This window comes from Egretta garzetta, unplaced genomic scaffold (assembly GCF_000687185.1).
Source record: "Egretta garzetta isolate BGI_Z169 unplaced genomic scaffold, ASM68718v1 scaffold430, whole genome shotgun sequence".
NCBI classification, from domain to species: domain Eukaryota; kingdom Metazoa; phylum Chordata; class Aves; order Pelecaniformes; family Ardeidae; genus Egretta; species Egretta garzetta.
The window spans coordinates 809,111-824,090 of record NW_009258267.1 but is presented as its reverse complement, the minus strand read 5'-3'; the positions used below and the strand labels follow the sequence as shown (position 1 = coordinate 824,090).

At 42.1% G+C, this 14,980-nt stretch overlaps 2 protein-coding genes across 2 annotated transcripts; both read left to right on the top strand.

Moving 5' to 3' along the window:
• Positions 1-8: 8 nt before the first annotated feature.
• On the top strand, positions 9-2,226 carry SMIM8 (small integral membrane protein 8). The gene is made up of 2 exons (XM_035904000.1): positions 9-739; positions 1,656-2,226. Exons 1-2 carry the CDS (start codon positions 620-622, stop codon positions 1,821-1,823), a joined length of 288 nt encoding a protein of 95 aa, XP_035759893.1. The 5' UTR covers positions 9-619; the 3' UTR covers positions 1,824-2,226.
• A 5,232-nt stretch (positions 2,227-7,458) lies between these two features.
• CUNH6orf163 (chromosome unknown C6orf163 homolog) lies at positions 7,459-14,775 on the top strand. Its single transcript, XM_009648967.2, has 5 exons — positions 7,459-7,606; positions 9,731-9,825; positions 10,382-10,489; positions 12,767-12,969; positions 14,337-14,775. The coding sequence occupies exons 1-5, from the start codon at positions 7,459-7,461 to the stop codon at positions 14,773-14,775; spliced, it is 993 nt and encodes a 330-aa protein (XP_009647262.2).
• The last annotated feature ends 205 nt before the right edge of the window (positions 14,776-14,980 follow it).

Sequence of the window (14,980 nt, the reverse complement as noted above, 5' to 3'; positions counted from 1 at the left end):
TTTGTGAGGCCTGCCCGGAGCCCCCAGCCGTGCCCCGCTCGCGTGGAGTGCGGGGCAGGGGTGTCCTTAGCACCGTGCCTGCTCTGCCCCTCGGGAGGCGGGGTGAATCAGCGGCCTGTTTTGTTCACCGTTGCTCAGGCGGGGTCTTGTGGGTGGCCTGTCCCTCCTATCTGGCAGGGAGACCTGGGGGCCGCTGGGGTGCGTGGATCCAGTGACTGCGCTGCAACAGGGTGCAGGCTGTCCTGTCACACATAAGGTTATTAAAAAAACCCATGCCCTAATACCGTCTTTTTAGCCTGAAGACCGGTGCTCGGTCCACAGGTAGCTAAAGCATTAGCCAAAGGCAGGTAAAAAAAAAACAAACCCAAGCCCATTATCAGGAGGCTTACATTTGCCATATAAAAATGTGCATCTCCAAAAGTTAGTTTTAGGATGCAGAAAATCGGCAAGACTGAAAATTGGTAAGATTGAAAATCGGTGTGCTTAAAGCTGGGAATGTTAGGTAACACCAAAGGCAGTTGTTTAATATATACACAAACAAAAAAGCATGCTGTGAGAAGGCAAGCTGAGTGTGAACTCGTATTCAGTGAATGTAGTTATTCTAGGGTTTTTTATAAAAATGACATATATTTTTCATTCTGTTTTTAGGAAGTATTCAACATTAATTAAAATGTCCTCTACCAAACCTCCAAATGAAAAAGAAACACCCAAAGCGGGAAAGCCAGGACTGAGGATTTTTATTTAAACCTGTAAGAGGCTCATTTTGAGAGAAGCTAAATAAGCTTGGAGAGGCACAGTTGCTTTAAAATAATCATCGCAATCCTGTGTGTGTTTGATAACCATCTCTTGTTATGCAAACTACTCAGTAATGTAACTAAAAATATTTTTACTTCTTTTCCACCCTGTTTGTTATGCGCCCAGAACATTGTATTGTCTATTCCAGCTTTTATTTCACTTATATTGCAGTGAATATTACCCATGGAATTTGAATTAGTTTGCAGGCATATTACCCATGGAATTTGACAGGTTAAGTAATAGGAATCCTCTTTAAAAGGGAACAAGTTATAAAATGCAAGCCTTTTGATATGAAAAGAGGGGATTTTTAGTAGCTTTTCAATATTTTGGATTTTTCTTTTTCTTGCTTTTATAATTAAGTTGATGATGCTCAGGTTTTATTTACACTCGCAGAACCCAGCAAGACGGGATGAAATTTTGTGATATAATAAAAGTAGATGTTGTGATAATAATACGTGATCTGTTTTAGAGGAATATAATCCAGGTTGCTCAGCAGAAGCAGGGTACATTGTCCCAGTAGTATGTCCAGATGAATTCCATTAGAAGTTTGTAGTAGTTACCTTTAGTAATTGGTTTTGGCCTGTTCATTCATGCTCAAGCAGCATTTGCGACCAGCCAAAGGCAGAGCACTGGGCAATGCCACGAGAGTCATCTTTTTCACAGGGAATTCCTTTTGCCGTCAGAAAATGATGCCGCTTATTGAAGTTGTTTGGATCAGTGTACAGGAAGGAAATGATGATTTTTGCAGATGTCACAATAGTTTACCGTTCACTTTCTAAGCTAAGATTGAAGAATGTAATGTTTGTGATGAATGAAAAATGTTTTGACTGAAAATGTGCTAATTTTTATGGGGTTTTTGTTTTGGTCAGAACAAACCCGTGATGGCATTTGGACTCGTAGCAGTTACCCTCTGTGTGGCCTACCTTGGTTATTTGCATGCAACAGTAGAGAATAAAAAGGACCTTTATGAAGCAATCGACAGTGAGGGATCCAGGTACATGAGGAGGAAAACTTCCAAGTGGGACTGACAACATGAGGAAGGAAATCGGCAAATCAGTCGCAGAACTTTTCAAGGCAACTACTGTTTTTTCTCTGTCCGTTGAAATAATGGATAAATGTCTCTCTTGCTGTTTAATCCAATTTAAGTTCCTTTATAAAATGTCATGCCTATACAAATAAACTGCAGCTAAGATATATGCGAACATAAAAGTGAATTTAAGAATTGTCTGCGATCTCCACAGTATGTCAGAAGACGTGCAGTTAACTCGGATGTGCAGTCAAGACTGGTAAATGCCTTAGAATTTACATGATAGTTCAGCTCTCTTTTCTTTGATGAAGTGAAAAGAGGGGTTTGTCTTTTGTTTTTTAAACAGAAGGCACATTCTGTGTGAAAAGAACTCATCTCTTGATCTGTTGAAAGTTGATAATTAACAGTGGTGCAAGTAAAATAATTTTACAACAAGACAGATCTGATGAAGCAGTCATTGAAGGGTTATATTTAATAAAGGAATTTGTAAAATACTGGCCAAAATAATCCTTGGATGCTAATATAGTCTTCCTTACAGGTGAGAAAAAAAGTCAGTAGCCAGATAGAGAAAAAGTGAAATTAGTGCTTCTGCCAAGAGAAAGGTGGGAAGAACTCTGCCATTAGCTCTCCTGTTTGGCATCAGACAGCAGACCAGTGAACACACCGGTATCAGCTTGCCAATCAGTATGTATAACTCCAGGTTAGACAGAGCTTGTGGAATGTTCTTGATGTGTCAACAGGACTGGTTTAAGCTGCATTCAAAAATCAAATTTCTCTATGTTGCAAAGTACATTATATAAGATTAGTTTATTATAGGAAACTGAACTTGAGATAAGGAACAGAAAGTCAAAAATCAACAGGTTCTTACAGACAGAAAAGAATGGATCAAGCTGAACAAGCCCAGTCTTGCCCGACAGCCCCGTTTGCGGGTTGGAGGTGACCCTTGGCAGTGTGCTGGTTGGTGTGAGGGCGGGTGGGTGTTGTGGTGTTGCCTTAGCGCAGGAGGTGGTCCCCTGGGAGCCTTTACCTTGAGCAAATTGTACAGGTGAATACTTTCTTGTTCCAGCACTGAGGCCTTCTCCTATGAGCTCCTCCAGCTACTTCTGTGTGCCTGACATTTCTTCAATGGCATCCCATTAACCAAACTACAGAATATGTGGTGGGAGGGTGCATACCACCCTTTTTCCACCACGGACCCTTGTTAAATGTGCTGGTTTCATTTTTCCATGCAGCTCCTCATATTTACAGCCCCATCAAGGGCTCCCAAGAAGCTGAGAGTCCTCTGTGTTAACCCTTTTCTGGTCAAGGTGGCTTCTGTCAGGCCAAAGAAGAAAGAACATGCAGGGACATCTGCTTTGCCACTCTGGGAGTTGCTTTGGGTTTTGTTATCGGAAAGTTTTATTACCGGAAGATTTTGTTAAGATAAAAAACGTGCAATCCCTTGAGGGACAGCACTTGATATCATAGAATCGTAGAATGTTTGGGGTTGGAAGGGACCCCTAGAGGTCATCTAGTCCAACCACCCTGCAGTGAGCAGGGACACAGCTAACCAGATCAGGTTGCCCAGAGCCCCATCCAACCTGACCTTGAGTGTTTCCAGGGATGGGGCCTCCACTGCCTCACTGGGCAACTTGTTCCAGTGTTTCACCACCCTCATCATAAAAAAATTCTTCCTTAGATCCAGTCTAAACCTACCCTGGTTTAGTTTAAAACCATTAGCCCTTGTCCTGTCACAGCTGTCCCTACTAAAAAGATTTTCCCCATCTTTCCTATAGGCCCCCTTTGGGTACTGAAAGGCCGCAAGTCAGGTCTTCCTGCAGCCTTCTCTTCTCCAGGCTTAAGAAGCACAACTCTCTCAGCCTGTCTTCATAGGAGAGGTGCTGCAGCCCTCGGATCGTTTTTGTGGCCCTCCTCTGGACCCGCTCCAACAGTTCCATGTCCTTCTTGTGCTGAGGGCTCCAGAGCTAGATGCAGTACTCCAGATGAGGTCTCACCAGAGCAGAGTAGAGGGATATAGGGGGTTTCTCTGTGTCTCCCTCTAAATCCTTCACTTTGAACCTGTGATTTTTCTCCTATGTTTTATAGTTACCTGTATCCTAAATTCAGCTGGGCCTTGGCTTGGCTACCTCCTTCCTAAGAAGGGAAGTGAGCTCTACCTTTGATGAAGCTATTAAAAAAAAAAAAAAAGCATTTTCACAGCCTTTAAAAGCATATTCCCCTCTGTGAACCTAGCTGCCTCACAACAACGAGGTCTTGGGCAAATCCAAAAGCTTGCCAGTGAGGAAACTACTTGCATTTTCATTGGTGAAGGAATTTCCAGGTGAAGCAAACTAATATTCAGAACTATCACATGCTGTCCATATCCTATAGGATATGGGGGTTTTGGTAGGATGTGATGGATCTTTAGAATTAATCTGTTCTTTTTAAAAGGGTCACACAGGATTTTAGCTCTCTCCAGTTCATTAAAACACACAAGTCTTTGATGTTTGCATGGATTTAAGTAAATTATTCCTAAACCAGTGCTACAGTAAGCATTTTAACCTGTTTTTCTGCAGGCTTTTAAAATACACACTTTGATCCTTTTACCTGCAGATGATTCAAAGTGAGAAAGCCCAGTCTCTCATTTTCACTTATTTGGGAATAATGCAGGATTTGGATTCTCGAAATTTTGAATTATGTTTTGTGAAGTGAATATGAATCTGGAAGTTACTAAGGGAAAAGGAAGAGGGGTGGGGTGAAAGAGAAAAGTGTGGGACTGACCTGGGCAGGGTCTAGGCAATGTGCATGCCAATGGCACTTCATAGAAAAGCTGAGCTCCTCCAGCTACTTCTGTGTGCCTGACATTTCTTCAATGGCATCCCATTAACCAAACTACAGAATATGTGGTGGGAGGGTGCATACCACCCTTTTTCCACCACGGACCCTTGTTAAATGTGCTGGTTTCATTTTTCCATGCAGCTCCTCATATTTACAGCCCCATCAAGGGCTCCCAAGAAGCTGAGAGTCCTCTGTGTTAACCCTTTTCTGGTCAAGGTGGCTTCTGTCAGGCCAAAGAAGAAAGAACATGCAGGGACATCTGCTTTGCAACTCTGGGAGTTGCTTTGGGTTTTGTTATCGGAAAGTTTTATTACCGGAAGATTTTGTTAAGATAAAAAACGTGCAATCCCTTGAGGGACAGCACTTGATATCATAGAATCGTAGAATGTTTGGGGTTGGAAGGGACCCCTAGAGGTCATCTAGTCCAACCACCCTGCAGTGAGCAGGGACACAGCTAACCAGATCAGGTTGCCCAGAGCCCCATCCAACCTGACCTTGAGTGTTTCCAGGGATGGGGCCTCCACTGCCTCACTGGGCAACTTGTTCCAGTGTTTCACCACCCTCATCATAAAAAAATTCTTCCTTAGATCCAGTCTAAACCTACCCTGGTTTAGTTTAAAACCATTAGCCCTTGTCCTGTCACAGCTGTCCCTACTAAAAAGATTTTCCCCATCTTTCCTATAGGCCCCCTTTGGGTACTGAAAGGCCGCAAGTCAGGTCTTCCTGCAGCCTTCTCTTCTCCAGGCTTAAGAAGCACAACTCTCTCAGCCTGTCTTCATAGGAGAGGTGCTGCAGCCCTCGGATCGTTTTTGTGGCCCTCCTCTGGACCCGCTCCAACAGTTCCATGTCCTTCTTGTGCTGAGGGCTCCAGAGCTAGATGCAGTACTCCAGATGAGGTCTCACCAGAGCAGAGTAGAGGGATATAGGGGGTTTCTCTGTGTCTCCCTCTAAATCCTTCACTTTGAACCTGTGATTTTTCTCCTATGTTTTATAGTTACCTGTATCCTAAATTCAGCTGGGCCTTGGCTTGGCTACCTCCTTCCTAAGAAGGGAAGTGAGCTCTACCTTTGATGAAGCTATTAAAAAAAAAAAAAAAGCATTTTCACAGCCTTTAAAAGCATATTCCCCTCTGTGAACCTAGCTGCCTCACAACAACGAGGTCTTGGGCAAATCCAAAAGCTTGCCAGTGAGGAAACTACTTGCATTTTCATTGGTGAAGGAATTTCCAGGTGAAGCAAACTAATATTCAGAACTATCACATGCTGTCCATATCCTATAGGATATGGGGGTTTTGGTAGGATGTGATGGATCTTTAGAATTAATCTGTTCTTTTTAAAAGGGTCACACAGGATTTTAGCTCTCTCCAGTTCATTAAAACACACAAGTCTTTGATGTTTGCATGGATTTAAGTAAATTATTCCTAAACCAGTGCTACAGTAAGCATTTTAACCTGTTTTTCTGCAGGCTTTTAAAATACACACTTTGATCCTTTTACCTGCAGATGATTCAAAGTGAGAAAGCCCAGTCTCTCATTTTCACTTATTTGGGAATAATGCAGGATTTGGATTCTCGAAATTTTGAATTATGTTTTGTGAAGTGAATATGAATCTGGAAGTTACTAAGGGAAAAGGAAGAGGGGTGGGGTGAAAGAGAAAAGTGTGGGACTGACCTGGGCAGGGTCTAGGCAATGTGCATGCCAATGGCACTTCATAGAAAAGCTGTCTGAGATGGGGCCTCTCCTCTGTTGGATGGAGTAAAGTCCTGTTAGATTAATTTAGAACTGACCAGACTGAAGGAAGAATGAGTGTTTAGACTCATCCTTACTATTAAGGAGCTTCTCCATATTTATTTGTGGCAGCTGCTATACAGATAACTCTCTTGATGCTACAAAAATTACACATAAAAAGGAGATAAAGCAGTGCAAATACAGAGAAGAATGTAGTAAATTAATGGGTGTTATAGTATCAATACTGACTTTTGCTGTTTTAAGGACCTAATTTGTACCATAAAAACTATGTGTGTATAGGAATTAAGGGGAAAAAAAACCCCACCCAAACAAAACTACGTCGATAATAAAATCTGTTCACTCAACTCTGAAAGCACTGCTCCCCTTATGCATCTGGACGATAAGCAAACAGCACCAATACAATTTCTTTTGTTTTGCTTTTCTCAATTTCATCTTCAATATAGTAATAATTATCTACAGTGGATGATAGCTGGCTTGACAGGAACACTGAGTCAAAGTGATTTCCTGGGCAGAGGCTCTTTCAGGTTTTTGCCAATTCCTTATTGTCTGTGCTGGCTTTCACATCTTTACCAAGAACAGCAACAAAATGCTATGATTCAAATAGCTGCAACAGCAGCTGTTGTACCGCTCCTAAAATCTCCTTAGACTACGTGGTTTGAATAGGGGTTGTTGACATTCAACAACAAAAAAATGCATTAAAAAGCCAAAGCCTGCTGTGACGCTGCTTTGCTATTACCAGGGAAAGTTAGTTCTTTGTGAGCAAAGCCAGCCCTGCCTGGTGACAGTTGCTATGCAGGGAGCTGTATTAAGGCTGGAAGGGGTGACTTCATACAACCCTCCCTCCCTCATCTGCCTGTTACTGAGTTGTCAGCATGTGTGAACCCTTATCCGAAGGCAAACTTGTTTCAGCTAACTTGGTAACAAGTAACAATCAACGATTTCTCTCTCTTCCTCAGCTTGCATGTCTTCCGTAGCAACAGTAAGTGTTTCTGCCTGCAAGCAAGAGGTCTATCAGGAATAGAGTTCTGCCATTTTTGTAACCACATTAACAGAGAAATACTAGAATACCACAATGATTAGGAGTCCCGATCTGGACTCCTTTGTTTGTTGTGCTGTATGTTCAAAAATAATACCACCACCACCTTCCAGTGCTACTTTTGATCGGATTCGGGAGTATAAGCCTTTCAGAACACGGTTTTACACTCATCGTGATATACTGGGTAAGTTCGTTTCTGAAATCCTTTCCTTGCAATCTGAGATTTAGGAAAACTCCAAGAGCTGTTGTATCCTTGTGTTCTTGACAGTCATGAAGGCGTTCACATCTCAGTAAGAAAGAACTGCAGTTATCTTCTGAATATTAATAAATCCTGCATATTCAGAGGGGGGACAGAGTCAGCTGTCCTGTGGTGCATGAAGGCATTCAGATTTGGGCATATAAAGTGCAAAAGAGAATTGGCTGTAAGACCATTAGCAAATGTTATTCTAAGGCTGAAGTAGTTTGGGAAGAACTATGCATGACTTAACATTTGGCAAAGGTCATCCCCTCATCCTTCAACAGGACACAGCTGTGATGTTTCATCCTGAATCCTACCTTCTCACACCTGATTCTGGCTGCTGACCTTAGATGGAGGCTCTGTAGAGCCTCTTGAGATTTATATTTTTTCTGGCATGCCGCAATCGTAACCTCAATGATGAAGGAAAATACATGGTAGCATTCATACATCTAGCAAGAATTTGAAGTATCCTTACACGCTACGCCTAATTGTCATAGTGGTTTCTGATCAGCAGTGTAAAGTTTTATAGAAATCACATTGCCCATTTTACTTCGTGTGCATTGTGAAGAGGAGTGTGCTTGGTTTCTGTTTTAAACAGAGCCCCGGCAACAGGGTGAGTGCTGTGCTGTGTGTCTCAGAACACAAGGCTTCAGCCCTGCATCGAGACACACAGTGTAAAACATGTCCAGGAGGCCAGAGACAGTCTCTTTTTAAATTATTTTCTCTTTACTGCTTAATGTGGTGGACTGGGGAAGAGCTATGCAGCCAGAGCACGACGTGCTTGTTGCGAAGATTTATGCACTTCTATTTTTCGGATTTAAGTCAGTTGGCCCTTTTGTCCCATCCTGCTACTGTTTCCTTGTACTTTGTGGTAGCTCCTTGAGAGGACCCTGCCCACCCATGTGGAGTGGGGAAGATGACTGGAGTGAAAGAGAGAGACCTAATCTTCCAGTGGCTGTGTGAAAGCTAGATCTCCTGTGGCTCTATTCCTTTTTCATTTTCCTTTAGAATAACCCAGGAAAGTGTGATGCTCTGGCCCTGTCAAGCACAGAGAATGGGATCCAAAGCAATGCTCAGGCTTGGCAGTGAGTAGGAAAGGCAGAGGGGGAGGAACTGAAATCCCACTGTTGGGGGGGCAGTTTTGGGTTGCAGAAAGGCACCTTCATCCACCTCCCTCTGCAGTGGCTTCTCTTCTGGGCAATCCTTGGTTTTGAAGAACTAGCCTTTCAAATGAGTTAGCAGGGCTACCTGCTTGCTTCCCCAGCATGCCTGCAGGAGGAGATGGCAATGCTAACATCTTACTTAGATGCCATCCATGTTGCTAACGGCAGCATCCCTGGCCTAGGCCCAGGGAAGCAGTGTGGCTCACCTCCATGCTGCTTCACCACCCCCACCCCACCCCCTTTTTAGAAGGGTTTAGCTGTGCTCCTGCAGCACTGGGGCTGCTTGGGCCCTGGGCAGACACTGCAGCCCTAGAGACAGAGGGATTGCTTTGTGTGTGTGTGCTGTGTTCCAAACACCTGAAATATTCTGCCATATCCCCCCGAGAATATTTATTTTGTGCCCCAAGGGTGGCATGAAGGAATCTGAGGGCATCTTAGGGCAAGAGACTTCACTGAAAGCCTTGGAGGATTCTGAGGGCACAGGGAGCCAAAGAGGGCACCATCTCACCCCTAGCATTGAAAGGGAGCAAAGCCATCCCCTGAGCTGCAGCGAGATTCAGTCACAGTCGGAAATGGGTGAATCATTTCCAAGAAAGATGAGGACTGGCCTATTGCGTATGCCCTGTGCATGGCCATCAGGACAAGGAGTCAGGCCAACTGTGATGCTTTCCTGCTCTGCAGCCTTGGCTAGAAGTGAGAGCTGGGTTCGAGCACCTTCCTATTACGTCTATGGAACTGCACAAGCCATAATAATTGTGTTTTCCTGTATGTGAAATGAGGGTGTGTGGTTTTTAGCCTTTTGATTTTTAATTCAGCTGTGGAGCCAAGCAAAGGGGTCAGGAGAAAGGCATGAGTTTCAGCACTCTGGTGGTTTGCTGTGCATGATCTGCTTGTGTTGATCATGCAGAGATTGGAGCAGACATTCAACAAGAACAACACGAAAAGGAGGAAGCAGAGACACAAGAGCGCATTGAAAAAATGAAAGCTGAACTTTGGTCTCAGGTAAATTAAATTATGCTCCTGTCATTTAAATGATGATTATTCTTTGGAATAATTGCTGTAGCGTAAAGACAGTTAATAAATAACTTTGAGGTCATTGCTATATAGAGCTGTCGTTAATTTCAGCTCCCCCTTTGTTCACAGATCTCTATGTGCACATATTTCTCCACTTCCTGATCACAACAAAGCATACTTGAATTTAATAACAATTTTTACATCTGGTCTGAAAATGGCCTCTAAAGCACACTGAAGTTATCGGTTGTTAAAGCTGTTCCTCATAGTGCTATGTAAGATCCTGAAACTGCCCTTTTTGTTATATATATGTACAGTGGTTACAACTGTGGTGGCTCAGTGCTATTGTGTGGCCACATTTTAACAGGAATCACTGCAATAAGATTGCCAAATAGGCCAAAATGTATTTTGCCATCTGCTTTTAAATTTAACTTGCTCTGATTTCTTAAATAGAAAATACACAACTATTGATTATAGAACCTCTGCTTCATCTTAATAGGATGTTAATAACATGTGAGCAGCGATACTTACATAATTTGTTTTAAAGGCTGAAATGCACAAGGAAGATGCAGTGGATAAAGCTCTCAAAGAGGCAGCCGCTAACCACAGTGCAATTGTACAAGACCTTAAACAAAAACTTGGAAAGGATTTAAGGGTATGAATTGGTTTGCTTTCATTACCGGGGAAATAGCCAGTATGACAGAACCACGTGGTTGACAACCAAGAATGTCATTCTATGTAAAAAAAAAAAAAAAAGGTTTTTTTAATGCCTGCCATAACCAGGACATTCATTCATCTGAGCTTTGAACTCTAGTGCCAGGAGAACTACTTGGCCTGAAAGATGACTGGCTTTGTCTTTGTGCTACATGAGATGCGAACTTGAGCTAGCTGTATTTTTAATTCACTTTCAGCACGTTTCATGGGGTTTGTTAATTGAATGAAATTTGTGCACTTTGTTGAAAATTCCTTGTCAGGCTTTGATTCAGCCAGCCGCTGAACCTGATTAGATGCATTTCTCAAGGGCAATTAAATACAGGCTTAACTTTAAATCTGTCCTGAAGTTTCATGTCCACTGAAACTGGAAGGGTGTTTAACTGATTTGCTGAACCTGGACTCTGAGTGGAGTGGAGGAGAAGGAAAACTGCCAGCATATGTCTATTCCTAAATGAAGCATTCCAACTGTAGCTTTGTATTTCTAGATATGCTTAGCACATGCTTCATATGACTGTTTGGGTATCTGAGAAAAGACTCGGAGATCTACAAAAAGAAAGTAAGGCAACTGCCTTCTGGATCTGAGCCTTCCTGCTTTCTGCACCACTTTCCAGGGCTTTTTATCACTAGAGCATCCAAGCACTCCTCAGTCAGGCATTACGCAGTCCGTCTAACACTTGTCATCCTTAGTCTTGCAGCCTCCCACCGGCGAATGAAGGGCGCACAGAGAATTGCTAGTGTTTTGCTTTGGAATTTTACTTTATACAAGTTTCTAAATAGTAATCCATTTATACTGCAGGCAGTCAAAGCAATGTGCTTGGCATCTCAAGAGGAAAAGCAGGGAGGTTTACAGCGGTCATAAGTTTCTGGCAGAGTTTGTTCCATTTTATGGAGCTGTTTTCCAAGGGAGCTCTGTCTTTTGCAGTCATAGCATCTGCTGACAATAGTTGGCAGAAGCTCCGTTCCTTCTGTTTAACCATTCAATTACTTGCCATAAGCCTATTATATATCTTAATGATCTTAAATGTCTTTTCCAACCTAAATGATTCTATCTTCATAGACCTGAGTACTCAGGACTTGAACACATACCATTTGTCCTGATAACATTGGCTCCAGTGACTAGAGACTAGGGAGCAGATACAGAATTCTACAGCAGAAACAAAAGAGGCAGATATAGCTAAAGTAATGGCAAGATGCTTTAGATTTGGCAGTTTGTGTTTCCTGCAGTTCATTTTGAGAGGTGTATTAACACTGAGCTAACTGCTCACTAGCAGCTAGTGTGGAGACGTGGTGGCAGAAGATTTATTCCACGTCTGTCTAAGTGAACAGATAGTGGCAGCCAACAAAACTTATCACTGAATGAGTGACTGAAGCAGGTTTTTACGTGTAGGATAGGTCAAAAAGACAACTGCTTTCAGCTGATAGCCTCAGGAATGGCTTTTTGCAGCAGTGCTGACGTGGCTGTTCCACCACCACTAGTGGTCAAATGGTTTTAGTTAGGCTTCTTGTTGGCAGGTCCTGTTATTTGTCACTCCACTTGCCAGCAGTAGACAACAATGAGTATCCACAAAAATACACAGAATACAGAGCTTGTACATGGGTGTGCAAGAGATTTACAGCAGACCTCATGTAACTGCTCATCCTGTATTAGAAAACTCACCAAGATCTAAGCAACCAGAGTTTTCCCAATAGTGTCTTGCCACTTACCCAGAGGATGCACATGTCAGGGGACTTTGAAAGAAATGTGAATGCTGGCAAAGTAGCGTAGATGACTGGGCACTAAGTTAAGTGGGTTGGATTGTTTTACTGGGTGGCCAGGTGTGGCATGGCCTATATAGCAACAGAGGTATATTGGTATATATTGAGTTGTCTGAGATTCCAGATCTATGTATGTCCATCCAGACAACCTAAGATTAGTGTTGTCATACCTTTATGTATCAGACCCAAGCAATATCTCGCTGACAAGCATACCAAGGACCAGGCTGCTTTTCCATCTCACTCCAAAACCATGCCAGTGGCCATGTCAGCTTGTGAAGAAAATACATTAGGGAACTTTTTGTGTGCTATGTAGAAAACATGGATGATGTGGAATGATCCTACAATAAGTCACTGTAATTGCCCCGTAATATTTTCCTGAAGTCTGTTCTGCTGAGCTTCGTATAAAGACAACTGAGCAATAAGCTGTTGTCACTACTTACATCTGCTTTTAACTTTGCTTAAGGAAGAGGTGAGGAAGGCAAAGGCGGAGATGCAGCAGTACATGGAGGATGAGCGGAAGAGAGAGGCTGAAGCTGCAGAGCAGCGCATGGCTCACAGGCTTCAGTGTGCCCTCATGGAGTGTGCCCAGGAGAAGATGCAAGCGGTGGCCAAAGCCAGGAAACAGGAGAGGGAGGCAGCCCTGAGGGAAGCAGCCAGACAGCACAGGTGCTCTTAGTGTTTCCCCTGACTTGGCTGACAAGCATGCTGTACTAAAGAACATGAATGGAATTGCATCAGCGTTGCTCAGATGTGGGTCTTCTAGAAAAAGATCAATAGACCCTTTAGAAAAAAACTTATTTGGAAGTCTCAAGTGACCAGAAAGAGTTGCAAGCTCAATCTCTCTTGCTGACACCCCACGTAGAAGTAAAGCATATTTTGTTCCTAAAAGCAAGTATCACAAAGCCAACCAAGGATCCAAAAGTTTTGTTTTTTATGGCTGATTTAGAGTCATCAGAAATAAAGATTTCAGGGGCCTGTTGTGCTATTCGTGACATCTACGCAAAACTGAAAAAGTTGTGTTCATGTGAAGATCTGAAGGGCGCAGGAGATTCTACCCATATAGATTAAGCATTGTGAGTTAAACAGCTTTGATGTAAAATTAACAACACACCCCTCTCCCTTAAGGGAAGAATATGTTTCATTTTTTGACAGCACAAACAACAAAATAACACTATACTCTTACAATGAAAAAATCTGTTCAGGTGTGTTCCTTTGTAAGATGCTTTTTTTTTTCTGAACAGAGTCACACTTAAGTTTTGATCCACCATTTAATACCTTCATTTTCACTATTGAAACAAGCCCTTTCTGACAAAGATAAATCACATTCTGCATAAACTTTGCTGTTCTCTTTAACTTCTCATGTTAGCAGAGTTCTGCAAAAAACTCTCCAGCGAAGTGGAGGGAGAAATAAAAGAGTGCAGAAATTGTTTTCTCTATGTTGAAATATTTGTCTCAGTAACCTTAATGGATGCCTGATGCACCATTGTTTACGTGTCCCTGAGCCAACTCTGGTGAATAGCACCCATAATGTTTTGACTACATAATATAAATTATATGTTTTATTACTGATTTGCTAGTAGAAAGATGTTCTCAGTACCACTTAAAATTACAGATGAATCTGTATTCTAGAAATCAGTTCTTAGATTTCACTTCAAGACAGCATTTTTACTTGAAGGCAGAATTGTTCAAAGTCTATTTGAAAATCAGCGTGTATTTAAGTACTAGCTCAAAGAGAGACCTGAATGAAGAGTGAAATAGTAATCCTTTATATTTTTCATTTGGAAGCAAGCATCATTAAATTATCTCTGGATGCAACACATGCAGAAATACAATCTTCTGCAGCTGCATCATCAGTGGCCTTTTTCTACCCTATTTTGTTTCAGCGGTCCTACATCAAATTCTGATTTCATGTATATTTATAGTTGAATAAGAGAGATTTTACAACAACCTGAATAGACTTAAATTGTTTTTTAAATAATCTTTAGTAACTGGTGTTCTCTACAAATCTTTTCTTCTTTTTCTTTCTTAAATAGAAAGCACTTAGAGCAACTCAAAGAAGAAAGTAGGTTAGCTGAGGAACTATATCATAAGAGTATAGAGCAATTAAAGAAAGAAAAATGTCATGAGATTAATATTGCCCTGAGTGTCGCACAAAAAGAGAATCAGATTGAGATTGAAAAACAGCTCAAAGCAGCAGAGACCCTCCATCTTCATGAGCTGGAAAAAGTGATGGTGACACTGAAAGCAGCAGAAGAACAGGTAAAGACTCTCACGCAAGAACTGGAAAAGATGACAGATTGGAAGGACAGCCTGGAAACTGAAATACAAGCAACAAGACAAGCTTTTCAAAAGTATATTGATGCCACATTTCCTAACCTGTCCCCTGGACAAGCAGATTTTATTCTGCCATTCAGAAAAGCATTTGGGAAGAAGGATGCCCCAGAAGCAGCAGAGGACAGTGACAAGGAATAGAAGAGAACTAGTATTAGAAGTGTGAAAATGACAGCCATGGGTAAACAGAACTACAAATAGGTGACACTGAAAAATAAATTCATCTCTGTTCCCTGAATTATGTGAGCGTGGTTAGAACAATACAGAGAAAAATCACCACTGCTATATTAAATAATGAAGTAATGAGCCATGCTTAGAAATTACGCATTACTTTTTGTTTTACAAA